This window comes from Coregonus lavaretus (genome assembly GCF_964263955.1).
Source record: "Coregonus lavaretus genome assembly, chromosome: 30".
Classification (NCBI taxonomy): Eukaryota; Metazoa; Chordata; class Actinopteri; order Salmoniformes; family Salmonidae; genus Coregonus; species Coregonus lavaretus.
The window spans coordinates 20,324,867-20,350,617 of record NC_140017.1 but is presented as its reverse complement, the minus strand read 5'-3'; the positions used below and the strand labels follow the sequence as shown (position 1 = coordinate 20,350,617).

The 25,751-nt window shown below is 43.3% G+C and overlaps 2 protein-coding genes across 3 annotated transcripts; one reads left to right on the top strand and one right to left on the bottom strand.

Moving 5' to 3' along the window:
- Positions 1-273: 273 nt before the first annotated feature.
- On the bottom strand, positions 274-19,856 carry LOC311106005 (calpain-5-like). Of its 2 annotated transcripts, none has more exons than XM_084148264.1 (13): positions 19,464-19,856; positions 15,255-15,417; positions 13,147-13,278; positions 6,256-6,464; positions 5,945-6,137; positions 5,620-5,813; positions 4,362-4,439; positions 4,042-4,237; positions 1,973-2,095; positions 1,691-1,887; positions 1,473-1,594; positions 1,238-1,374; positions 274-1,092 (listed from the first exon to the last, which is right to left on the bottom strand). In XM_084148264.1, exons 2-13 carry the CDS (start codon positions 15,408-15,410, stop codon positions 913-915), a joined length of 1,917 nt encoding a protein of 638 aa, XP_084004390.1. In that variant the 5' UTR covers positions 15,411-15,417; positions 19,464-19,856; the 3' UTR covers positions 274-912. The 2 variants fall into 2 exon arrangements, with proteins under 2 accessions (XP_084004390.1, XP_084004391.1); XM_084148265.1 differs by having other exon boundaries at positions 15,255-15,414.
- On the top strand, positions 8,712-9,732 carry LOC311106015 (olfactory marker protein-like; the record flags this gene model as incomplete). Its single annotated transcript, XM_084148284.1, has 2 exons — positions 8,712-8,804; positions 9,304-9,732. The coding sequence occupies 2 exons, from the start codon at positions 8,712-8,714 to the stop codon at positions 9,730-9,732; spliced, it is 522 nt and encodes a 173-aa protein (XP_084004410.1).
- Positions 19,857-25,751: the final 5,895 nt, after the last annotated feature.

Genomic DNA, 25,751 nt, shown 5'->3' with positions numbered 1-25,751 from the left:
TGATTCATGATGATGACTGCTAGCTAAGATTTTGAAAGTATGATGTTGACATGATCAGTCCAATCAAAGCTACTGTAGAGATATAACGTGATTTGACTTCATTTTATCTGTGGCCAATGGCCTTCTTGGATGGGCACTTCTAATGTAACTATGGCAGCACCCAAGGGTCTTGAATTTGAGCTCTCCCTGGCTGCCCCACCATCACAGAAAGCACTGAGCTAGGCTGAAACACCTGCATTTTGGAGCTGCCTTACTCAAGAAAAGCAAAAAAGAGACCATGCTTGTATGCGGCTTTATTAACTCCATATATTTGCTAAACTGATATGTGACACATATTAATGCTAAAATAACATGCAATACAGGCTAAACAGGTGGGGCTGCCCTGAATGATGCGTCGCCACTGAGTATTGGGCCTCCCACTGGAAAATCTATGTGATACAAAGTAGAGCAACAGACAGAAATCTCATTTTATTCAAGTTTAATAATAAAGTTATTAACAAAAATAAGTGTCTCTCCTAAAGACTAGAAATGTCAGCAGCTGCTCTTGGCACCCAGACCAACTCAGCTACTTGAGAGACTAGTTCAAAGCAGACTGAAATGTAAAACATGTAAATAAATGTAAACAGGACAACATATACTGCTGAAATACTGGACATGTATTTATATATCTGTAATGGCACAAGTTATAGTGGTTATAAGATGAGAAAGGAGAACAAGGAGATGATCGCCCCAATGTGGACAGGGTTGGTACTACATTCAGTAAAAACAACACTATACTGTCTGGAAGGCTAACTTTGGTCCCTCAACAGATATGTTTTATGGCAAATTAATGTATATTTATGGCTCTTCTCTCCTATTGGACGGTGGGAGTAAGGCACTGATTGATAGATTGGTTGATTGATTGACGGTTAGTCAGATGTTAGTGAGAATGTTGCTGGTCACCATGGAGACAGTGAGCGTGCCCGGGAGGTCGTTGTCTTGGTGATTACCCTTGTCCCTCAGGTGGACGGTAACCTGCTGGGGGTCGCCGGGTTCAGAGGTCAAACTGACCTGACCCAGGAAGGAATCCATCAACACGTTGTTGTTATACACCTGGGGGATGAATAAAGTTGTATTGAATTTAATTGAGAGAACGGTTACTTATAGAAACAACCCAAATTGTGACGTTCACTCTAACTCCTCTTTAACCCACTGGCGCGCACACACAGACCCCACCCCCCCAGCCCAGTCTCCTCACCTCTATCAGTATTGGCTGGTTAGTTTTCTTCCTGTAGAATAGAGCCTTGGTGTCGAAGGTTGGGCTGCGAGTGTCTTTAAAGACGGGAGAACAAACCTTCTCCCCCTCACAACGAATGATCACGTATGGGTCTGAAGCTGCAACACACACATACAGACTGTCAAGAGGAGAAGAAGACCAGACCAGAGAAGAAAAGAGAACAGACGGAGAAGGGAGAGAAGAAAGGTTTGTATACCTCCATCAGAGTCTTGTCCAGCCAGTCCATCTGCTCTGTGGACATGGATCTGAGTGACCAGGGAAGGGAAACCACACAGTCCTGACCAACACGTCTGGGCTGGCTCATCTAGGGTTAACTCTCTATGGGGGGGGGGGAAGAGAGAGAGAGAGTGAGATAATGAGGAGAGTGAGTGTGTGAGTGTGTGAGTGTGTGAGTGTGTGAGTATATGTGTGTACCTGCAGTCGGCGGGGACATCAGTGAAGATGCGTAACAAAAAGTCTCCTTCCAGAGCGGGGTCAAAGGTTGTGGGTATGACAACGTAACGACCCTCCTTCAAGGCATAGCGTAGGAACACACACCTGGAGTTGATGTACACACTCCCACACACCTTCTGCTGCCGAGTGTGCATACGGTACTGCCTGTTCAACTCCACCTACACACACACACATTTTAATTAACACATTAATAACACTTCCACACACCATGAGGTGATAAACACGCGCACACACACTTCTCACCCTGTGTATCTCAAAGCCTATAGCCAGGTTTTCTCCCTTTCCCTCTTTAGGTCTGGCTCTCCTGTCTGTCTGCTGTAGACATACCAGCACCTCATCCTCTGGCTTCTTCACGTTGAACACATACTGCAGGGAGACACACACACACACACGTCCTACAGTTGAAGTCGGAAGTTTACATACACTTAGGTTGGAGTCATTAAAACTAGTTTTTCAACCACTCCACAAATTTCTTGTTAACAAACTATAGTTTTGGCAAGTCGGTTAGGACATCTACTTTGTGCATGACACAAGTAATTTTTCCAACAATTGTTTACAGACAGATTATTTCACTTATAATTCACTGTATCACAATTCCAGTGGGTCAGATGTTTACATACACTAAGTTGACTGTGCCTTTAAACAGCTTGGAAAATTCCAGAAAATGATGTCATGGCTTTAGAAGCTTCTGATAGGCTAATTGACATATTTTGAGTCTATTGGAGGTGTACCTGTGGATGTATTTCAAGGCCTACCTTCAAACTCGGTGCCTCTTTGCTTGCCATCATGGGAAAATCAAAAGAAATCAGGCAAGACCTCAGAAAAGAATTGTAGACCTCCACAAGTCTGGTTCATCCTTGGGAGCAATTTCCAAACGCCTGAAGGTACCACGTTCATCTGTACAAACAATAGTACGCAAGTATAAACACCATGGGACCACGCAGCCGTCATACCGCTCAGGAAGGAGACGCGTTCTGTCTCCTAGAGATGAACGTACTTTGGTGCGAAAAGTGCAAATCAATCCCAGAACAACAGCAAAGGACCTTGTGAAGATGCTGGAGGAAACAGGTACAAAAGTATCTATATCCACAGTAAAACAAGTCCTATATCGACATAACCTGAAAGGCCGCTCAGCAAGGAAGAAGCCACTGCTCCAAAACCGCCTTACTACGGTTTGCAACTGCACATGGGGACAAAGATCGTACTTTTTAGAGAAATGTCCTCTGGTCTGATGAAACAAAAATAGAACTGTTTGGCCATAATGACCATCTTTATGTTTGGAGAAAAAAGTGGGAGGCTTGCAAGCCGAAGAACACCATCCCAACCATGAAGCACGGGGGTGGCAGCATCATGCTGTGGGGGTGCTTTGCTGCACTTCACAAAATAGATGGCATCATGAGGAAGGAAAATTATGTGGATATATTGAAGCAAGACATCGAGACATCAGTCAGGAAGTTAAAGCTTGGTCGCAAATGGGTCTTCCAAATGGACAATGACCCCAAGCATACTTCCAAAGTTGTGGCAAAATGGCTTAAGGACAACAAAGTCAAGGTATTGGAGTGGCCATCACAAAGCCCTGACCTCAATCCTATAGAAAATCTGTGGGCAGAACTAAAAAAGCATGTGCGAGCAAAGAGGCCTACAAACCTGACTCAGTTACACCAGCTCTGTCAGAAGGAATGGGCCAAAATTCACCCAACTTATTGTGGGAAGCTTGTGGAAGGCTACCCGAAACATTTGACCCAAGTTAAACAATTTAAAGGCAATGCTACCAAATACTAATTGAGTGTATGTAAACTTCTGACCCACTGGGAATGTGATGAAAGAAATAAAAGCTGAAATAAATCATTCTCTCTACTATTATTCTGACATTTCACATTCTTAAAATAAAGTGGTGATCCTAACTGACCTAAGACTGGGAATTTTTACTAGGATTAAATGTCAGGAATTGTGAAAAACTGAGTTTAAATGTATTTGGCTAAGGTGTATGTGAACTTACGACTTCAACTGTATACACTACAGATCAAAAGTTTTAGAACACCTACTCATTCAAGGGTTTTTCTTCATTTTTAAATGGTGTTCTCGGGGTGATGAGAGGTGTTCGGTTTGCGCCAGACATAGCGTTTTCCTTGATGGCCAAAAAGCTCAATTTTAGTCTCATCTGAGCAGAGTACCATCTGTGAAAAACTGAGTTTAAATGTATTTGGCTAAGGTGTATGTAAACTTCTGACTTCAACTGTATACATTAATACACACATAGATAAACACACACAAATGCCCCCCCCCCCCCCCATCCCCACCCCCACCCCTACCTGAGGGTTCTGTAGGAAGGTGTGTTTGTTGTTGGTGCAGCCCCCGGCGCGGTTGCTGAGCGGGTTGTCATGGTTCTGCCAGGCGCCCTTTAGAGAGCCCTCCTCCCAGGTCTTGTGGAAAGACAGGTAGGAAGTGTTGATCAGACGACACATGATCAAATCACTGAAGTACTGACAGAAGTCATCAAATGTCATCCTGGAGGGGGGGGGGACAGGAAAAGGGATGTCATCAAGCTTCATCATCCTATGGCCATCCATTTTCTCAGCCGTGTGGAGGAAAGGTTAGGGGTCATGGCTAGAGGTCATAGGTTAAAACTCACCAGAATTCTCCATCGTCCTGTACCGTCACTCCGATCTTCTCTCTTTCACTCTTACTCACCTTCCCCCACTCCTCTGAGCTGAGAGAGACAGAGGAGAGAGGAGAGATAAGTTCTCTATCACTCAGTGTTTGTCTGAAGGGTTTGCTGTGTAGAGTGAAAGAATGCTAACCGAACAGAACTGATAGAGTAGGGGACTCAAGGTTCTGAGACATGGACACCAACAGTGGCTCAAATGCACAGTTTACCCAAGACCTTCTGCTGCCGAGATGCTTTTTTTGAATTTTCCTATGATACAGGATATAAATTAAACAAACATTCTAACAGGAATAAACAATCTGTGCTAAAGGTCTCCGGTTCCCTGTTGGCCTATACTACCTCTTTCCACCAGCAGAGGGAGCAGTGAGTAAAGAACAGGCCTATATATACATACACACACACACCCAGTGACTTGGGGGTTCCTCCAAATATTAAATTATATATATATATATATATATATATATATATATATAGAAGCTCATTTACTGCAATTCTACACAACTTAAAAACTCTCAAATGCAATTTGGAGAACAGCAAAAACAAGCAAAATGTACTCCAGCATTAGCTGCCTGCTATGCACTAGATCAGCACCGGTATTAAAACTTGTTTAGTTACATGTCTAGTCAAACAGCAGTTACCTAGCGAAACCAATCTACTACAGCCATATTTACCTCTGCAATGTGTTGGAAAAAAGTCATGCTGTTCCCTGCAACTGCATTGATGTGCTTTCCACAGAGAGGAAGAGGTGAAGCGAGAGGTTTCACTCTTGCAATGCGTTTCAATGGGCTTATTTTGGACATAAGCTTGTCGCCTCCTTTCCCGCCTTTGGGGCAACAAATCCCATTGTTAGGGCTTAGACACGAGCATCTCGTCATTATATACAGATCTCTGCTCTCCATAAAGCCAGCCAGCCATACAAACAGCGTTTCCTCCCGCTCCCAGGCATCCGCATCGTCCTAAAGTCAGACGACTAATGCCGCGAAACTGCATTTTCTTTTTAAATGGGATTTGAACGATTTTCGTTGCCTATTTTAAAATTGTTGGTGTTGAGCTAGCTAGGGTATGGCGACTCCCATACCCTGCCATACCCAATTGACACCCTGCACACATTCTCCTCCTCCCCCCTTCTACCAGGCTAGGTCTTCCTTGTGAAAGAGGTATTTTGACCTCAATGGGCCTTCTTGTATAACTAAAGGTAAATAACAAACATTTTAAAACCTACCTGTCGCTCCAAGCGCCGTTCCACTCTCGCTCTCCCCAGGGGTTTCGGAGTCGTATCATTGTGAGTTTGTCGGACTTGAAGTAAGCCATGAGGCCGTGGCCCAGCCGGACCTTTCTAACATCTGTCACAGCGTAGGCATGACCCTTCACCAGACCACAGGCCAGACGAGCCTCCATCTCCGCTGAACTGGCCGCCTGGAGGGAGTGGTGAACGGTCAGGACTATAGGTGTGTGTGTGTGTGTGTGTGTGTGTTTGTTTGTGTGTGTGTGTGTGTGTGTGCGCATCTGTGTGTGTGTGTGTGCGCATCTGTGTGTGTGTGTTATACCCGTATGGAGGCGCTGATGAGGCCTCCTCTGCTGTGGACCTTGAGGACTCTGTCGAAAAGCACTGAGCGTTTCTCCTCGTCCGTACTCAACCCTTCCTCCACAAGGTCCAAGGGCTCCGAGATGCCACCCGTGAAATCCACCAATGCATCCGCTGTGTTGCCCCCGTCCAGTGCCTCGTAACACCCATACATCCTACACACACACATACTCAGCAAAAGCAATACATCCTACACAAACACAACAGTCTACTATAGCACTAACTTGGCGTAAGCCTTCCTCACCAAATCATTGTGTGTGTGTGTGTACTAACTTGGCGTAGGCTTTCTCCACCAGGGCGCTCCAGAACTCATTGCTGTCATTGGAGTGACAATACACCAAGTTGCCGTTCGCCGTGGGCAACCGGTCGTCGATGACAACATCCACCCATTCTCCAAAGCGCCAGAAGCGGAAGTGGAAAATTCCGGCGTAAGATTCCGGCTTCTCCTCATTCCATTCCTGGTCGTTATGGTCCGGAATCACCTGGGAGGGAGAGAAGATGCTTAGAACACATCACAGCTGTATGCCCTGGCTGGTCTAGCGGTAATGCTGCAGCCTCCGGCACAAGTCTTCAGTATCGGCATAGGTTCGGATACGGCCTATTACACTTTGATACAATCTCCCTCCAACTTTCCCCACTGCCAGTCTCTCTCACTATCTGCTCAATACAAAATCTGAAAATACCTTAAAGATATATATTTAAAAGAACACGTCACAGGTCATGACATTTATTCAGCTGGTGATTGTCAAGCAAATAACTACTGGTCTCACGGTAATTGACCGTTAATTAACATAAACACATTTAGCAGGTCGAAGGAATTGTCCGTAAAGCTCAGAGACAGGATTGTGTCGAGGCACAGACCTCGGAAAGGGTACCAAACAATTTCTGCAGCATTGTAGGTCCCCAAGAACACAGTGGCCTCCATCATTCGTAAATGGAAGAAGTTTGGAACCACCAAGACTCTTCCTAGAGCTGGCCACCCGGCCAAACTGAGCAATCGGGGGAGAAGGGTCTTGGTCAGGGAGGTGACCAATAACCCGATGGTCACTCTGACCTACGGTGAAGCATGGTGGTGGCAGCATCATGCTGTGGGGATGTTTTTCAGCGGCAGGGACTGGGAGACTAGTCAGGATCGAGGCAAAGATGAACGGAGCAAAGTATATTTACATTTTAGTCATTTAGCAGACGCTCTTATCCTGAGCGACTTACAGTTATAGTGAGTGCATACATATATATATATATTTTTCATACTGGCCCCCCGTGGGACTCGAACCCACAACCCTGGCGTTGCAAACGTCATGCTCTACCAACTGAGCTACATAGGGCCCTAGTACAGAGAGATCCTTCATGAACCTGCTCCGGTGCTCAGGACCTCAGACTGGGGCGAAGATTCACCTTCCAACAGGACAACGACCCTAAGCACACAGCCAAGACAACGCAGGAGTGGCTTCGGGACAAGTCTCTGAATGTCCTTGAGTGGCCCAGCTAGAGTCCAGACTTGAACCCGATCGAACATCTCTGGAGAGACCTGAAAATAACTGTGCAGCCTCGCTCCCCATCCAACCTGACAGAGCTTGAGAGGATCTGCAGAGAAAAATTAGAGAAACTCCCCAAATACAGGTGTGCCAAGCTTGTAGCGTCATACCCAAGAAGACTCGAGGCTGTAATCGCTGCCAAAGGTGTATCAACAAAGTACTGAGTAAAGGGTCTGAATACTTATGTAAATGTAATATTTCAGTTTATTTTTAATAAATTAGCAAAAATTTATAAAAACCTGTTTTTGCTTTGTCATTATGGGGTATTGTCTGTAGATTGATGAAGGATTTTTTTTTTTTTTTATACATTTTAGAATAAGGCTGTACAAAATGTGGAAAAAGTCAAGGGGTCTGAATACTTTCCGAAGTATTCTCTTTTTAAGAGGCTGCAATAGAATATAAATGTTGCGCAACATGAGCTCATGGGCTCTCATTAAGTATTTGATTACATTTTCAGTTAAATTTGCATTGATATCAGAGTGATTAGAGGGACAATAGAGTGCTGAGTACCAGGCAGTTAGCAAGTTTGGTAGGCTACTAATGACCAGCAGCAGCATCAGAGCTTGGAGAAGCCTAATTACTGTGACTAAACGGTCACATGGAATTTGACTGCCATCATGACTCGTGACCGCCGATGTGGCGATAATGCGGTCACCGTAACAGCCCTAATCACAGCTAACTAAAACAGAACAAAAAAAGCAACCTTCTAGTGCATCATAACAACCAAACTCCAACAATACACACATACACACCACAAACAGACATAGGCGCATACCCACACAAATAAACACACACACACACACACACACACACACAGCCAGCTAGCCCTGTGTGTGTATTAATAACCAGCCCATCCAGCTATGATCAACCAGTTCCCAGAAGCCCTCAGGAAAATCCCTGGTTCCTCTTCTGATGTCATCACTTCCTGTTGCCTAGCGCCACCACACACACCCAGTCCTCACTTCTGTTCTCCATCCCTCCCTCCCTCACTGTAAATGCCACACAATCAATAGTCCCAACCAGAGAACTAACCCAACCATACTACCCTCTGGGAAAGGGAGGGGAAGGGGAAAGAGATGGCATAAGAGACAGAGACAGAGGGGGAGAGGAACACAGCAAAACTATCTGCAGGCACAGACACAGATATCCATCCAGAGAGACAAGCAGGCCTCACTCCCTCCCCAGCACAGAAAGATGAGCTCTCAGATTAACACAGACCTGTCCGCGGCCCCCTCGTCTGGCTCAGCCCTGGAGCTACGCTTTGCAGAGGACACCTCTCTCACTGAGGTAAAACTGTTCATGTGGTTGAGATGAGGTTGAGATGGTTGATGATTGAAATAGCACGATGGTTCAGTTGGATGTGAGTTTGATTCTTGCATGGGTCTGATATACTGCGTAATGTGTTTACTGTAAGTCACTTTTGCCTAAAGTATTTTCTAGTAGACATAAAAAATTCAAATTGGCTTCTGCTACGTGTAGTAGTTTGGTACCGTCTTAAATATGTGCTTATCTAGAACAAAGTAGCCTATTTAAATTCGGACCGACAAATGCTTGGACAGTTTTCAGGAGTCGACTTGTACTGAATGGTACCTGCGTCTGAGTATCCAGCACGTCCAGCATATTATAGTTATACTATTATAAAAGTATTATTATAGTATTATTATTCTACAATGTGATTCGTCTGGGTGTCCAGTCCCTTCAGTGGAGCGGTGGAGTGGCCAAAAGGCTAGTTATATTATATTATTATTCTATTAATTATGATTATGATTATTATTATTGTTGCTAGGTGATGCGGCTGCGTTTCCAGTCCCTGCAGCGGAGCGGTCAGAAGCGACAGGAGGGGGAACGGTTGCTCCTCCCCCACGAGGCCGTCTACCGTCTGGACTTCGCCAATCAGGAGCTGACGTTTGTCCACTGGTCAGTGTCTCTGATTGGCCATGGCAGAGTGACTGTCACGGGGATCTCCCAGCTCTGGACCCCTGACCTCACACACCTGATGACCCGGCAGCTTCTAGAACCCGTCGGAACATTCTGGCGGAACGCTGGCGACAAGGAGGACATGCCCCTCAAGTGTCTGGAGGCGGACATCCAGGAGTTTGGGGAGCGAATCGCGGAGCTGGCCAAGGTCCGCAAGGTCATGTACTTCCTGTTTGCCTTCAAGGAGGGGGCGGAGGCTGACAAGGTCAGCATCTCCATGGAGTTCAATCTGGCCTGACCTACAAACCTTAAAGGGATACTTTGTGATTTTGGCAATGAGGCCCTCTGGACACAGAAGTGTGTATTTCTCTGTGTCCAGTATGAAGGAAGATAGAGGTAGTTTTGGAGCCAATGCTAACTAGCATTAGGGCAATGACTGGAAGTCTATTGGTATCTGCTAGCATTGAAAAGCATGCTAGCAGATACCCATAGACTTCCAGTCATTGCGCTAACACTAGTTAGCATTGGCTCACGAAACTACATCTAACTTCCTTCATACTGGACACAGAGACATACAAATGGTCTCCACAAGTTCATCTGATTCTGGGGAAGTAGATAAAGGGCTTCATTGCCAAAATCCCAAAGTATCCCTTTAACTGCTTCCTCTTCCCTCTACTCCTCTAGTCTCCCTCTCTCCATTCTAAGGGAATGCCTTCTACTACAGCCATTCTAGGTTGGACCAGTCTACACTGCTCTCTCTTTCTACATCCCCCGCCCACACACACCCACCGAGTCCCATCTCATCTGTGTGTGTGTGCGCGTGTGCACACTTCCTTCCTGAACATCTATCTATTAGGGGTGTAACGATCCATCTACTACATCGATGTATCGATTTATATTCCTATGATCCAACTACATCGATCTGTGTTCGGCGAGTTGGCCTTTTGGACAACATATATCGATCTAACATCGTTTTAAAATGTAATAAATCGATTGTATCGATACTAGGAAATAACCCATTGGATTTAAGCACGTCAGACTTTATATGGATGTTTTTTCTTAGCACTTTTAATGATAAAGGCTTTAAACATTACTCGATTCAGTCTGCCTATCCGTGACGTCATCGCGCCAGCAGCAGCGCAAAGGCGCCAAGACAACAAAACATAGCATGGCGGACGACAGAGGAGAAGCCGACGAGCGAGAAATTATCAAGCCACCATTGCGGTCCTTACAAGAAACAGGAATCTAGGAAACTTCACCTGCACTGTCCAGTATCCAGGTATTTATTTCAGTCACACTGGTTGAATTTTTGGCTAAAAGGTTACTGAATCGATTTCAAGTCACTGAATCGTTTCGGATCGTATCGTTCTAAATGAACCAATATCGTCCTTGAATCGTATCGACAACCACGAATCGTGATACAAATCGAATCGTTGTTAAAACGAATCGTTACACCCCTACTATCTATGCATGTCACTCAAGAACCTGCTAGAAACCATCTTCTGATAAAGGTACAGTAGTTACACAGTAGTAACAGTAGGCTGCAGAATCACTAATTTAGGAGTTTATAATCCTATAGATACAGGTAACTGCCAAAATAAAGGAAACACCAACACAAAGTCTCTTAATAGGGCGTTGGGCCACCACGAGCCAGAACAGCTTCAATGCACCTTGGCATAGATTCTATAAGTGTCTGGAACTCTATTGGAGGGATGCGACACTTTTCTTCCAGAAGAAATTCCATCATTTGGTGTTTTGTTGATGGTGGTGGAAAACGCAGTCTCAGCCGCTCCAGAACTCAGAATTTATACATGACCCTAAGTATGATGGGATGTTAATTGCTTAATTAACTCAGGAACCACACCTTTGTGGAAGCAGCTGCTTTCAATATACTTTGTATCCCTCATTTACTCAAGTGTTTCCATTATTTTGGCAGTTACCTGTACATTTATATTGAAAACCTGAATGATATGAATAGCTTGTTCTCATCCTTATTTATAGGAAATATTAGAGAACCAATGCTGCAATGTAACTCCAACTACCTACTGTACTATGACTCTAATCTACACTGTATTACTCTCCTATTACACTGCACTGATGTAGTAGTTACCATATTCACTTTGCATGAAATATCGCAACAGTATACTTTAAACTGGCCATGTCCTCTACTGCTGTCCAATAAAGAGCTGTAGGTACTCTGTCCTGCTGTGTGTGTGTTAATGGCCAGGACAGGGGACAGGATAGAGACGGCTTAGCCTCAGGCTACAGTAGCTACGGTTGCTGTTCATTCATAGGGCAATCAATACACTCTCTCTCTCTCGCTCACACACAATGGACAAGTGGTAGACTACATGCCAGAAGGTAAATTTAACACTTTCGAGACAGAGACAGACAAAGAGAGAGAGAGAGAAAGCGAGTGTGTTCATGTGAGTGATCTGGAGCAGATACTGCAGCACCCTCCCACTGGATTAATAACAGTGTGTGTGTGTGTGTGTGTGTGTGTGTGTGTGTGTGTGTGTGTGTGTGTGTGTGTGTTGTTGGGGTAGAGGGGACAGTAGGAAGGTACAGTCTGGTCCAATTAATTCTACTGTGTGTGTTAACGAGCTGCTTCTAGAACACATCGTTGCTCTCTTGATAGAACATGTAATTAAACACCAGGACTAAGCAACAAGTAATTATGTCCAAAACACACACACACACACAAACCACTACTACTCATAACAACAAGATATTCCCTGGGAGCTAATAATATTGGTAAATACGGTGCAAGTGTAACAGGGGTAGTTTAGTGAAGACAAGTGACCTTGCCTGAGGCTTTAGCTCAGCAGACTAACACAGTCTTGTACCGGACACTCAGTTGGTCAACAATCCCAGCACGAGGGGAGAGAGCTTTATCCAGAGAGCCTGTGTTAAGAGGAAGACACACCATAATGAACGTCGACACACCATAATGAACGTCGGTCGTGTGCAGTAGATCACCTTCTGGGTGTCGACTAACAGTGGCGATTCAACATGTAGAATAATCCGGGAAATGAACAGAAAATGCTTAGAACTCTTCATCGACCCGGTCTACTTAGGTCTCTCCTGCCAGCTCTGTCTCTGGGGTGAAATCAGCTCTCCAACCCAACAGCAGCTGTTCAGGAGGAACATAATAAACCTGCTCAGTTGTTTCAGATGAAAGATCAGTAATGATTTAGTGAGGTAGGGGTACGGCGTTAGATCACGCCAGTAAGATCACTCCACAGCTTGAAATATCATCAATGGCGCTGCCCAATTGGTACCTTTTCAGTGGTGCAGTCATGTGTGCTTGTAAAGCAAAGGACTACTATTTTGAGCCCTTGAACGGACAGGGACAATGGAGTGACGTCCTTCACACTAGGAGCTAGGGGTTAGGGGTAAGGAGCTAGGCAGAGCCTCTCTGAAGTGGTGGAAAGTTGAACACAAAAATGCTAATGATTCACTGTGAACTCAGTGGAAAAAATACACACTGACATCTCAGAAGGGCCACACCAAGACACGCACACGCACAAACACAAGCCACTCTTCCAAATAGGAGTCGGAAACAATAATAAACTCCAAATCATTCCGTGTGTTTGTGGTGGGGGAAAAGTGTCAATCCTTCTCGATCAGGTCTCTAATCACATCCTCCTACTGCACGTCACACACCCAAGGCAAACACACGCATGACATGCACACAGCCAGGGAGTCTTACCTTTTGCCACAGACTTTCTCTGGATGCCAGGGAGGAGCAGGCAGCTACGAACCAACAGTTCCCCAGCTGGCCCTGGAGGAGGTCATGAGCACTGATACCATTCACAAACAACTTGGGGTTATCACACAGCTCCTATAGAGAAGGAGAGACAACATGGCGCTAAAGCTAGAATTACAATGCTAAGTAATGTCTCTTATACTGTATGTGAATTAGAGTTCAGAGCAGTCGGACTGCGTGCCCTTGTATCAGATTGTAAATTAAAATGAAATTAACACACAGCTCCTATAGAGGGGGGAGGAGACAACATGGGGTTAACACATAGAGGGGGAGGGTGGGAGGGAGAGAGAGACAGAGAGAGAGATAGAAAGATGAAGAAGAGAGACGGTCTTGTTTCTGAGATGCTTATGAGTAGAAGCCAAGAGAACCATTAGTGATAAAGTTCTCTCTCTTCCTCTCCATCACTATATCCTCCATCATGTTAATTCATGGCACTCAGAGACTTTTTATGTGGCTGTGCTGCTCTCTCTGAGCTGACCACTAATGGAAGGCTTGGGTGGAGGGAGGGTTACCCAACAGTCTGGATGCGTCCCAACTGGCACCCTATTCCCTATAGTGCACTACATATGAACAGGGCCCAAAGCGCTCTGATCAGAAGTAGTGCACTGTGCAGGGAATAGGGTGCAAGTTGGGACCTCTAGAACCACAGATCATTAACTCCCTTCTCCACCCCTTCCTGCTCCATCCCTCAGCCTCAGCAGAGAGTAGCCTCTCTGGGCAGGGTGCGGTAGGACAGGCCCCGGAGCAGGAACAGGAGAGGATGAGGCAGAGGAAGAGGAAGAGAAGCAGACCAGCACTAAGCTACTCTTTGGGACTACACTGTACTAGACACTACTGTTAACAGGGGGATCAGAGGTATTGTGAAAGACATAGGTGATAAAAACCTCTGGTACACTCCCAAAGAAGATCAGTAAGTCTAACATACTGTAGGGTGGATCTGTTTCTCAACTCATTCCATGGTTCGCTGCTCTAACCACACTCGCTCTTTCTCTGAACCAGGAGGCCCTCCTAAGGAATTTCACTGGGTGAGAAGTAACATTTTGCCTTGGGCTTGATCAGCTGCTGTGTTGGAGCAAGGCTGCACAAAAACAGGAATACCATAGATATATTATTTACATTTACGTCATTTAGCAGACGCTCTTATCCAGAGCGACTTACAAATTGGTGCATTCACCTTATGATAGCTAGTGGGACATTTTTTATATTTTTCTAATTTTTATTTTAAGAGTATATTTTGTTAATTTTCATTTGTTTATATATTAGTACTGTTTTTACCATCCAGCTGGTCCTATTGCAAGAGGATAGTGATGACCACAGCAGTGGTTTTTATACTTTTCCTCATTAAATAAGATTAACTACTACCACTCCTGTTTGGTTGGTAATGGCGCAAAGGTTGGGGAAATGCACACACACACACACATACATACCCCGATCGAAGGGTTCATAGAGAACCACATCTCTTCCGTTCTATTCTTGATTTATCCCCACTTTCTTTCTCATCCTCTCCACCTCTCTCTCTGAATAGCTGTGACATGACGTACCCAAACTGTCAGTCGGATGCTTATTCAAACACCTTAACTCTAGGGCTGCCACAATTACCGTTTAACCAACGGTTACGGATGAAGACTGTGAAAATAAAATAACCGTCATAATAAAATAACGAACAGCTGACTGAAGACGAGACTGCCAGGCATTAGTGCGGTTGAGTCAGTTTCTGCGTTAACATGGACTCTTAAAAACGGTGATTTTCAAACACTATGAGATTCGTGGTGATGTGGTGAGCAAGAAAATACTCTCCCTCTGGCTAGAAACTCATTGCAAGTTTTGAAAATCACATTTTTTACTTTTAATCCTAACCTGTGATGTCACAGATAATATTTTGGGGACCTTACTTTTCTTTTTAACCACAGATCATAGAAACGCACTGTTTTCACATACGTAGACACTGGTTTGGTGCTGGAGATTATGAATATGAAGTTTAACTCTCCTATCCCCCCCCCCCCACACACACACACACACACACACCCACCCCTCCTGTCAGTGTGTGGTACCTTAGGTCTCTTCCAGGTGATGGTTCCTATGCGGTTGGTCTTGTAGAACAGAGACTGGTCCGTAGCCGGAAACACAGAGTCTTCAAACAGGACTCGACGCTGCTGACACTTCCTACGCAGGGAGGAATAGCCCTGGTCTTCATATGGTACCACCATCACCCTGCTGGAACACACACGCACACAGTTACACACACTCCCTATGCAGGGCAGCGAAACACTGATTATTATACGGCACAACCATCCTCCTGGAATACGCAGTTACACACACAAACACACGACCAAACAGTGTAAAAAATAAGAATAAAAAAATAATGATATACATTTTCGGGATGGAAAAACCCTTTTAGTGTAAACTTAAACAACAAAAACCAGACAAAGTATGTAGAAATTATAATGCACATATAACGTAATATTTTTAAATAAGCGAGAACTAACAATCACCTAAATAAAAGCTAGACAATCAGGGAGAATTCAATTCCCAAAACAATTCATTTAGCAGTATTGACTGTTATTGTTTGAACAAAAGAACACTGCATTAGTAATGGAAAAATGCATAGAATTTAGGTAAATTAGCTTTAAAACTGGAACATTTTCCAGAAATGTGTAGAATTACAGGAAATTGGCTTAAAAATGTATCAATACCGCCAAGATGGGGGCCGTTGAGCCACGCCCCCTGCCACAACCACCACCTAAGTCCCTTTTGGATCCAGTAAAAACCCTGGTATCGGTAGCACAGGAGGTTGGTGGACGGGCTCATGGTAATGGCTGTAGCGGAATAGTATCAAATACATCAAACACATGTTTTGGATGGTTTCGCTCCGGCAATTATTATGAGCCGTCCTCCCCTCAGCAGCCTCCTGTGAGGAGGGGCAAGGAGAGGGATAAAGGGAGTAGTCGGTTCACAACAGCTAGAAGGACTAACTACACTGAACAAAAATACCTTAGCTTTAAGGCTACATTTTTGTGGTGGGGAGTCTATGAGATGTATGCCAAGAAGAGGGCAAAAAAGAGAAGGGTATTTGTGTGTGAGTGACACAGAGTCCCATTATCTACTGACTCCTCCCATTGAAAGTAGAGAAAAATAAGCACTGTTGTTCAAGGATATCCTCTTTTTCAACACACACCATATGAGTCACACCCGAATAACATAATTCTCCAGTCACGTGACACATACAGACAACAGACACTCCTAGTTTACCCATGGATCACTGGGAGTAACCAGCCCCAACTCGAATACTAGATCAGAGGTTCCCAGATCTTTTAGCACAGTGTGCTTAGCATAGAGTCGGTCTGCTAAACACACACAAACTGCTGCTGTTCACTGCTCGGACAGTCAACAGGACTCCCTGGTAGTCATGGAGATGCTTATGGGACGTAGCCAGGCAGTCTGTAATCATGTTAGTGTTTGACAACCCTGTTAGAGAGAGAACATACACTACACAATGCAGACAAACACACTACACACACTAGCACACACACAGGGTTTACCATAGACCTATCCTGGAGAAGAGAGGAGGGGCAAGGAGAGGGATGAAGGGAGTGGTCGGTTCACAACAGCTAGAAGTTCTAACTACACTAAACAAAAATATAAACAGAACATGTAAAGTGTTGGTCCCATGTTTCATGAGCTGAAATAGAAAATCCCAGAAATGTTCCATATGCACAAAAAGCGTATTTCTCTCAAAATGTGTGTACAAATTTGTTTACATCCCTGTTAGTGAGCATTTCTCCTTTGACAAGATAATCCATCCACCTGACAGGTATAGCATATCAAGAAGCTGATTAAACAGCATGATCATTACACAGGTGCACCTTGTACAGGGGACAATAAAAAGCCACTCTAAAATATGCAGTTGTGTCACACAACACAATGCCACAGATGTCTCAAGGTTTGATGGAGCGTGCAATTGGCATGCTGACTGCAGGAATGTCCACCAGAGCTGTTGCCAGAGAATTGAATGTTAATTTCTCTACCATAAGCTGCCTCCAATGTCGTTTTAGAGGATTTAGCAGTACGTCCAACCGGCATCACAACTGCAGACCACGTGTAACCATGCCAGACCAGGACCTCCACATCTGGCTTCGTCACCTGGGATCATCTGAGGGGGGGTGGGGGTGCTGAGAAGTATTTCTGTCTGTAATAAAGCCCTTTTGTGGGGAAAAATTCATTCTGATTGGCTGGGCCTGGCTCCCCAGTGGGTGGGCCTGGCTCCTAAGTGGGTGGGCCTATGCCCTCCCAGGCCCACCCATGGCTGCGCCCCTGCCCAGTCATGTGAAATCCATACATTAGGGCCTAATGAATGTATTTCAATTGACTGATTTCCTTATATGAACTGTAACTCAGTAAAATATTTGAAATTGTTGCATTTATATTTTTGTTCAGTATATACTACTACAGGAATACTGTATGCAGTTCAGTCTAACACCACTACTGGTTGGACTTAGTCTACTGGAGGTCTAGATGGAGCTGTCACGGTTCTATCTGCACCCATCTATTTCTTACAGATCTGAGGGAGTAGGAGCTAGGGAAGGGGACTATAATAATGCTTACATATCTTGCATTACTCATCTCATATGTATATACTGTATTCTATACTATTCTACTGTATCTTAATCCATACCGCTCTGACATCGCTCGTCCATATATGTATATATTCTTAATTCATTCCTTACTTAGATTTGTGTGTATTGGATATATGTTGTGAAATTGTTAGATATTACTGCACTGTTGGAGCTAGAAGCGCAAGCATTTCGCTACACCCACAATAACATCTGCTAAACACGTGTATGTGACCAATAACATTTGATTTGACTAGGGGTATGAATGGAACGTGGCCAGCCTAGCTGTGGGTTCTGTCTGGGAAGGGGACTATTGGGTTCTGTCTGGCCTGACAGGAAACAGTGTCATCTCCACATCCATGTTTAGCCGAACCCAAAACGAAGATAGTATCACCAAGTATGAAAAATGTATGCACTCACTAACTGTAAGCTAAATGACTAAAATGTAAATTAAGGTTGGTCGAAAATTATCTGTGCTACGCCAAATAGTACCTATCCTGTAAAGGCTTATGCAGCATCACATTAGCCCATTACAATCTGCTAGCTACTCTAACCACAACACCAACCCAATGTTAGCGGAGGGTGTGGCTGGCATGGTGTGTGGGTGTTCGTCCGGCATAACACCGTAACAGATATGGCACAGACTGAAATGGCAGAGACAAACTATACTACAACCGTCGCTTTGTTCACAGTTCAATCCCCATTAACCATACTCAAGAGTATAGGACTCCATTGAACAGTTGAGTCCTACACGACTCATCAGGCTTTAGAACTTCTACTGAGAAATGAGGTGGGGGATGGAGAGAAAGTCAGGATTCATAACAGACCTCCGCAGCCTGGGCCAAAGGTAGTAGCTCTGCTCAGTAAGTCTAAACACTATTGAAGTTGTAAACACATTTTACAGAAGCTGCAGCTGCTGGGAGGAAACACTTACAAAAAAATATTGCAGTTTTGAAACTGCAGTAACTCCAGTCGACTGTGGTATTTTGGAAGCAGTAATAGTGCACTCTTAACTGCAGTTACACTGCAAAATTACTGCAGTAAAAAAAAACGTATTTTGGACGCAGCATACTGCAGTTATACTGCACTCTGACTGTAATCTTTTTTCGTATTCTGCTCTCCAGCGAGGGGATAGTCGGCTACTGAACTGAAATAACGACAAAACGTGTTTTATACTTGCTGATGACACAGCAGTTGGTAGCCAAGATAAACTCAACTCCACGGTGTACTGTACTTCACAACAACGGAGTTGCGCAACGACTAGTGTGGAAGGACTGGAGCTCCGACATCACATACAATTAACTTTTTATATAAAAAAAAAAAAGGTCCTGTCTAATTGTAGGCTATTGTTTGTGGAGTTGAAATCAGTCGTTTTTGAAAAAAAAATCATTTTATGTGACGTCCGAGCTCCAGTCCGCCCACTCTCGTCTTCGCTCAACTCGGTTGACTTGAAGTAGGCCAACATCGTGGAATTTACTTGGCTGGCTGTTGGTAAAATCGTATGCTCTAGAAAAGTCCAGATACGTTCACACACACAGACAAAATGATACACATTTGCTGTTGGCTATGCTCTAGAAAAGTTTAAATAAGTTCATCCATCGTAATACATTTCCGTCAAACCGACTGGCTGCTTTAATTAGGCTAGTTTACCTTGGAAGGGTTTACTCCCTCGGTGACGTATTCGTTTCTCTACGGTCCTACTTGTGCTTCAGTCGGTGTGATCCCTGTTCTCTCTCGGAGGCTGCTCTTCTGATGCACGAGCTCCTCAGGGCTTTCTTGCTGTCTCTTTCGCGCTCTCTTTTTCTCTCTCGCTCGCTCTCACGCACAGGGGAGGGCTGAGTGTCTTACGGCTGGAGCTGAGCTCTAGCTACTCCGGTTCCCTGACTATGTTGATCAGAAACATATGGTGGTCTATTTTAGTGTCGACTAGACCTACTGCTCCACTGACATGCTCAAGTTGAATCAAAGCTCTTGTAAAATATTAATTGGAGCCTACTGTTTTTCACATAAAACATTTGAGAATAAATCCACGTTTCTTTTGGAAAGTGCCTAGTACTGCTAATTTCCAAACAGTAGTCTATTTTTGCCTTGTCGTTTAAAAAAATGTGTGACGTTTATCTTATTTGGACAGCCGTTTCCGTTATGATTGTGGGCAAAACGCCTCTCACTCTTCATAAATAATTTTTACTCCTAAAGCAACTTCGCAACCCAATATTGTATTTTTTCAGAATTAGGTCTAATTCGTTTCAAAACGCACAAAGAAATATAAAATATTGTCGTACAATGTTTTCGAAATGTATGCCTGCAAAGTGGGATGCGTTTAGGCTGCGTTCACATAGCTAGCCCAATTCTGATATTTTTTCACTAATTGGTCTTTTGACCAATCAGATCAGCTCTGAAAAAGATCTGATGTAAAAAGATCTGATGCGATTGGTCAAAAGAACAATTAGTGGAAAATATACAAGAATTGGGCTACCTGTGTGAACAAATCAAATTGCAGTCAGTATGCATTAGATCGGTCAATTTGCCAGTCTGGAAACAATGTAACACTTTCATGTGGAACTGTTAGATAGTACATGCTTGATATTACTGCACTGTCGGAACTAGAAGCACAAGCATTTCGCTACACTCGCAATAACATCTGCTAACCATGTGTATATGACCAATACATTTGATTTGATTTTGATTTGATCTAATCTACATCAGGTTAGAGTATATTTGGAAACAACATGTTTTTCGCGTCTCTGCTATTTACAGTACTGCAGCGTCCTCCTGTGGCCACCGGGTGAAAGGACAGAAGCGTAATGTACTGCGGAGTAGAGCCAGTGGCGGTGACCGAGGTCGCTCTGTGTCATTAATGTTTAACCCCAAGGGACCGGAGTCACCGGACATATGAAAAGTCATGTGAGAAACTTCACTTTACACTTTACTGAACTGAAGAAAGACAACATTAACATCCGACAACGGGGGAGATGGACATGAAACATCTAACTTGTTAGTTTAATTTAAGACGGTTTGTTGTATAATGAGATATACTCAGAGCAAACTACACAGTAAGTCATAATGATACTGTGATGATGATCAGTGTACTGAAATATTATTTTTCCCACAAAGCCATTACTTATTCACCCTGTGTGTTTTAATGAAGGAGTATGCCAGGAGAAAGTATGTCAAATACTTGATTGATTGGTTAATTGATTTATTGATTGGTTGATTGCTTTATTATTTCTCTGTGGAATATAAAAACATGTTACTCGAAATGGGTCCACATAAACTGAGGTATCTGTGGCATTCTGGGAAACATTGTCCTTACTGTGTGTGTAAAGTGGTGGGGATGGGGAGAATTCTGGGGTCTCTGATGCCCTCGGCTCTGCTGATTGGCTCAGCCCTCTGTATGGGTGTGGTCAGTCTAACCCTAAACCACACCTCCAGGGTGCGAGTTCACAAAGGGAGGAGCTTCACACTAACCTACATGAACACAACACATGCAGGTGAGATAACACACACACAAGACTACCTTTGTGGAATGTCCCCGTGCCCCTGTTATACTGGTGTGTGTGTAGGAGTGGTCCAGTACTGGCACACCCTGTTCGGTCGGGTCCAGAACAGCAGTCTTCATGCCAACCAGAAGGATGTGGTTGCTATGCAACGAGATGGTAGCCTGCAGATCCACATCGCCTCTCCTCACCACAGCGGCCTGTACTACTGCCTCCTACTGGCCGGAAGACAAACTACACTCACACCCTACCTGCTGTAAGTACTGTTGTAAGGCAGTCATGTTGTGTTAATACAGTAGCGCACTATATAATAGGGTGCCATTTTGGACTAACACATTCATTCACTCTTTACCTCCCTCAAGACTGCCAGCAGTCGACAGGACCATGCGGTCGAAGACAGGTGGGCGGTCAGGAGTGTTCTGGGTGGTTATGGAAAGGAGAGGGATGTTGCCGTGGTTTCTGACGATGTGTTTGCGGCGGCGGTGACGTTCCTGGTGGGGTTCAGCTCTGGAGCTCTGAGCAGGACTCTACTGGACAGGTACATGGCTTTATCTACCTATATTAAACATCTATTCACCTTTATTTTACATTCGATAAAGATGAAGTTCAGTATTTTACAACTTCATGTTAGATGGTTCCTTACCCTGAAAGTAGAATATGGGCCAGGAGAAACTAAATCATGGTTAGCTTAAATTTGTAGTGGTTGTTTAAAGAAAACCGAACCATGGATTAGTTTCTCTTGGCCCATAGACTGCTTTGAGTGACAGTAGTCTAGTTGTAAAACACTGAACTTCGCATTTAAACAGAATCAATATTAAATACAGATACATTTTACCACCACTCCTTCTCTAAGGTGTGTGAATTGGGTGTGGTCGCTATGACAGGGACGTCGTAACAATGGTGAAACAGTCAGCGTGGCATTTCGGAAGGATGTGGAACAAGAGGATGAGGATTACTCTGCCTCGACGACAAGCGTTACCATGGAGAATGTGTAGTGTCGAGTCAATGTTGCTAATAACGCTGTAACAAAGGAGTCCGCTTATACTGAACTTTGATCATAAGTTTTATTCATATCACAAGATTTCAGCATAAGTGTACAGGTGTCCAGATCACCCAGAGAGCAGTGGTTCCCAAATTGCAATGTCTGCTCTGCTCTTCTTCGTTTAAACCCAGTATATATAATTTTCCCCAAAATATGGGTGGCTCCCTCTACTGTCCAATCCCCTGTCTACAACACACAGCCTTCTCTGTCCTATGTGGCGTCACACTAAAACAATTCCTTCTGACACTAAATAAACATCCTCTCAGGTTCCACTTGAAACCTTATCAAATCATAATCCTTAATACACTACATTCCCCCCTTCGAGACTAACTAAAAGTCTCGAAAACAAAAAGAATAGGATTATGACAAGTAACAATTTATCTTATTAAGTATCTTTAACAATAAACCAAAAACACTTTTCTCTGGAGTGTAAATACCTTTCTATGAAATATGAACAAATCTTTATGAAGTGTGAATACATTACTATGAAATATGAACAAATCTTTATGGAGTGTGAGAGCGAAAAACCTGTCTGGCAGCCTTCTTTCCAAATATCCATCCATCAATCAAGACAGTAAAATTCTCTCACGGCCCCTCTGCCCCAGGCAACCACCTAGGTACTCCAGATCAATTCATAAATCTTTATCAATGCATTTGAAACTATGATGCAATTAAATACACATGAAAGCCCCAGCAAACAAAATACTATCCAAAAAATGTCCACACTAATGCTGGTCGACCCATCGGACCCCACAGTGGATCTCTATCCCTGCCTAGACTCCATGTCCCTAAGCATTCACGAAATAAACAAAAACATCTAAGATCCCCACATGTATTCAATAACATCAAATATCATTCTACAAAAATTAATACAGAAAGAATATGACACAAATTATGTATTACACATGCAAATATGTCTATATTTCATTGCAGACACTGGAATGTAGTCCACTACACTTCATCTCCTCCGTAGTCTCGACTTCCAATGCATCGTTGATGATGGAATCGGAACATTTCCACACCTTCCTTGTTCCATCTCCTCCAGGCCCTTCATATTCTCCTTTCATATTGTCCCTTCATATTGTCCTTGTTTGAGTATTTCAATCTCTACATATTCCCCCAAATGCTTCTGGAAGAAAAGAAAAGACCAAACAGTATCTTTTGCAAAACAACACTTTCAAATTAAAACATCAATATCAACTAAGAATATAAAAATGATATAAAATGATATATGAATCAATATAAAAATGATATAAAATGATAGGATAATGTGATTCATTCATACATTTCCCCCCTTTGATTCATAACAAAATACTAAAATCACACTAATATTGAAAAACATTTGAAAAATGATCAAATAATCAAAAAGGATATTTATCCATCAATACTCCATCCAGTCCCACTTGTCCCTCTTCATTCAGATCAGGAACAGTCAACAACGGCATCTGAGTGTTGTCTCCAGGCATCACAACTCCAACCCATCTCAACATCATAGCTTTCGCAAAGGTCAGTAACAAATTACAAAAGAAAAACATCACACACAGTGCTATCAAAACTGCTATTAAAATCTGAACCATCACTGCTCCCACTGGGCCTAACTAATCTTGCAACCAAGACTTCGCTGACCATCCAGCTCCTTCAGATCTACCAAATGCATCCCTTATATTCTTCAATGCATCTATAACACTAGTGATATTATCTGAACTATCTGGAATCAAAGTATAGCTAATATTATCAATATGATCTTCCCAAATTTTACACCATACCATGGAAAAATCCCCACTTCTCTCTTAGACTTATTCTCCAATGATAGGCTTCCCAGACTATGAAATTCCTCTAAAATTGGTGCTGGAGCTATCTGCTCAAATGTGATATATTTATGGCTTTAATAACTATCAATGTTGAAAGAGTTAAATTGCTTCCCACTGTTGTTATAATAGACTGAAGTGTTGATGTCCTTGTTGTTACTTCATCCATTCTCCCTAAGCTTTTAACTCCTTACTTGTATTTCCATCTATCACCACTAGTTCTCTCTCTCTTCCTACTAACATTGAAACTTAGCTTACTGTCCTAGAGTTCCTTCAACCCTAGTTCTCCTAACTTTTTTAATCTAATCTTTTCTCCTAACCTTTAAAAACTTCTTCCCACTGATTTATTCACAAAATCCCTTACCACCAATTTTTAGAATATGTGATTGGGTAATCCCCATCTGCTTCTGACTTCTTTACACACAGACTTGGCAAACGACTAAACATCTTTTAGCCTAGTTTGAAATCTCTTTCCCCTCTTGGTGTAGGAATGTAACCAAGAATAACAGTCACCCCTTTTAACTTTATTTTTCAGACAGATTGTCTAATAGGCAGTCTAATAGATTGTCATAGGAAGGAGGACATTATCTTTTCAAGCAAATATGATTCCCAAAAACCCTACTTATTTAAAATATTCTACCAGACAGCCGTCTAGTGTACATCTTATTGTACAGTTCAATTTACACAATGCATCTCTTCCCAACAATGCAATAGGTATATGTTCTGATACCAGTATGTGTATTTTAATTTCTCTTTGATTTTTATAGCAGAGCTCAATTGGTTCCTTAAGAGTAATTAACTGTTTTACTCCCTCAAATCCCTATCCTAATTAGTTAATTTTACATAGTGAGATGTTTAACCTCTTTAGGCTCAACACAGATAAAAGCTTTTCCACTATTCACCATCACTTCTCATAGTCCTTTGTTTTCACTTCAATTGTTAGATATTTTTCTTCTTCTCCCTAAATCGGTGCTATCAGCTGACACCCCCCTTCGGATCTTCTAGGCACTCTAGAATCCTTGCTCCTTTAAGGGTTCACCTGGAGGACAGGTGATCTTCACTTGCTCCTTTATCTTCCTCAGAAATTTCCTCTGTTGTTTCCTCCTGGCCCATTGCAATCACAGGCAAAGTAACCAACCTGTCCACAATTATAACACGCTTCTGAAAGTTGCTGGAAGTGTAGCTGAAACCTTCCTCCTCCTTCTAAGCCTTCTCGTCCTCTTCCTCTCCAATTCTGTGTCTGTCCAGAAACTGGCTGTGGATATGGAACAACTGGTACCGCCATTGGTGGCTGGTACAATTGCATTTGACCTTGTTCAGTTGAAGCTATAGCAGTGATTGTTGATTTGATTCACTCTGATTCTTCATAACCAAAGCTTCTCTTCTCCTTCTTATTCTCCCCCAGCTGTATTTGATTGAGTAGAGTTTCTTGGTCCTGCTCTTTCTTGTTGTTGACATATCAGTATTCTTCAAAAGGTTATATTCTAAGTTCTGTCCTCGAAATATCATCTTCCATCATCTTCTTCTGTATCTTCAGCTTCTTGAGTTGTTCCTCCAGTTGTGTTACTTCTTCTAAACTATTCGCTTTATC

Coding starts and splice junctions, on each gene's coding strand:
- LOC311106005 (XM_084148264.1), bottom strand. CDS start 15,410: ATGGTGGTACCATATGAAGACCAGGGCTATTCCTCCCTGCGTAGGAAG. Junction 6,465..13,146: donor GAGAAAGTCTGTGGCAAAAG/GTAAGACTCCCT, acceptor TCTCCCTCCCAG/GTGATTCCGGACCATAACGA. Junction 1,888..1,972: donor TAGGCTTTGAGATACACAGG/GTGAGAAGTGTG, acceptor GTGTGTGTGTAG/GTGGAGTTGAACAGGCAGTA.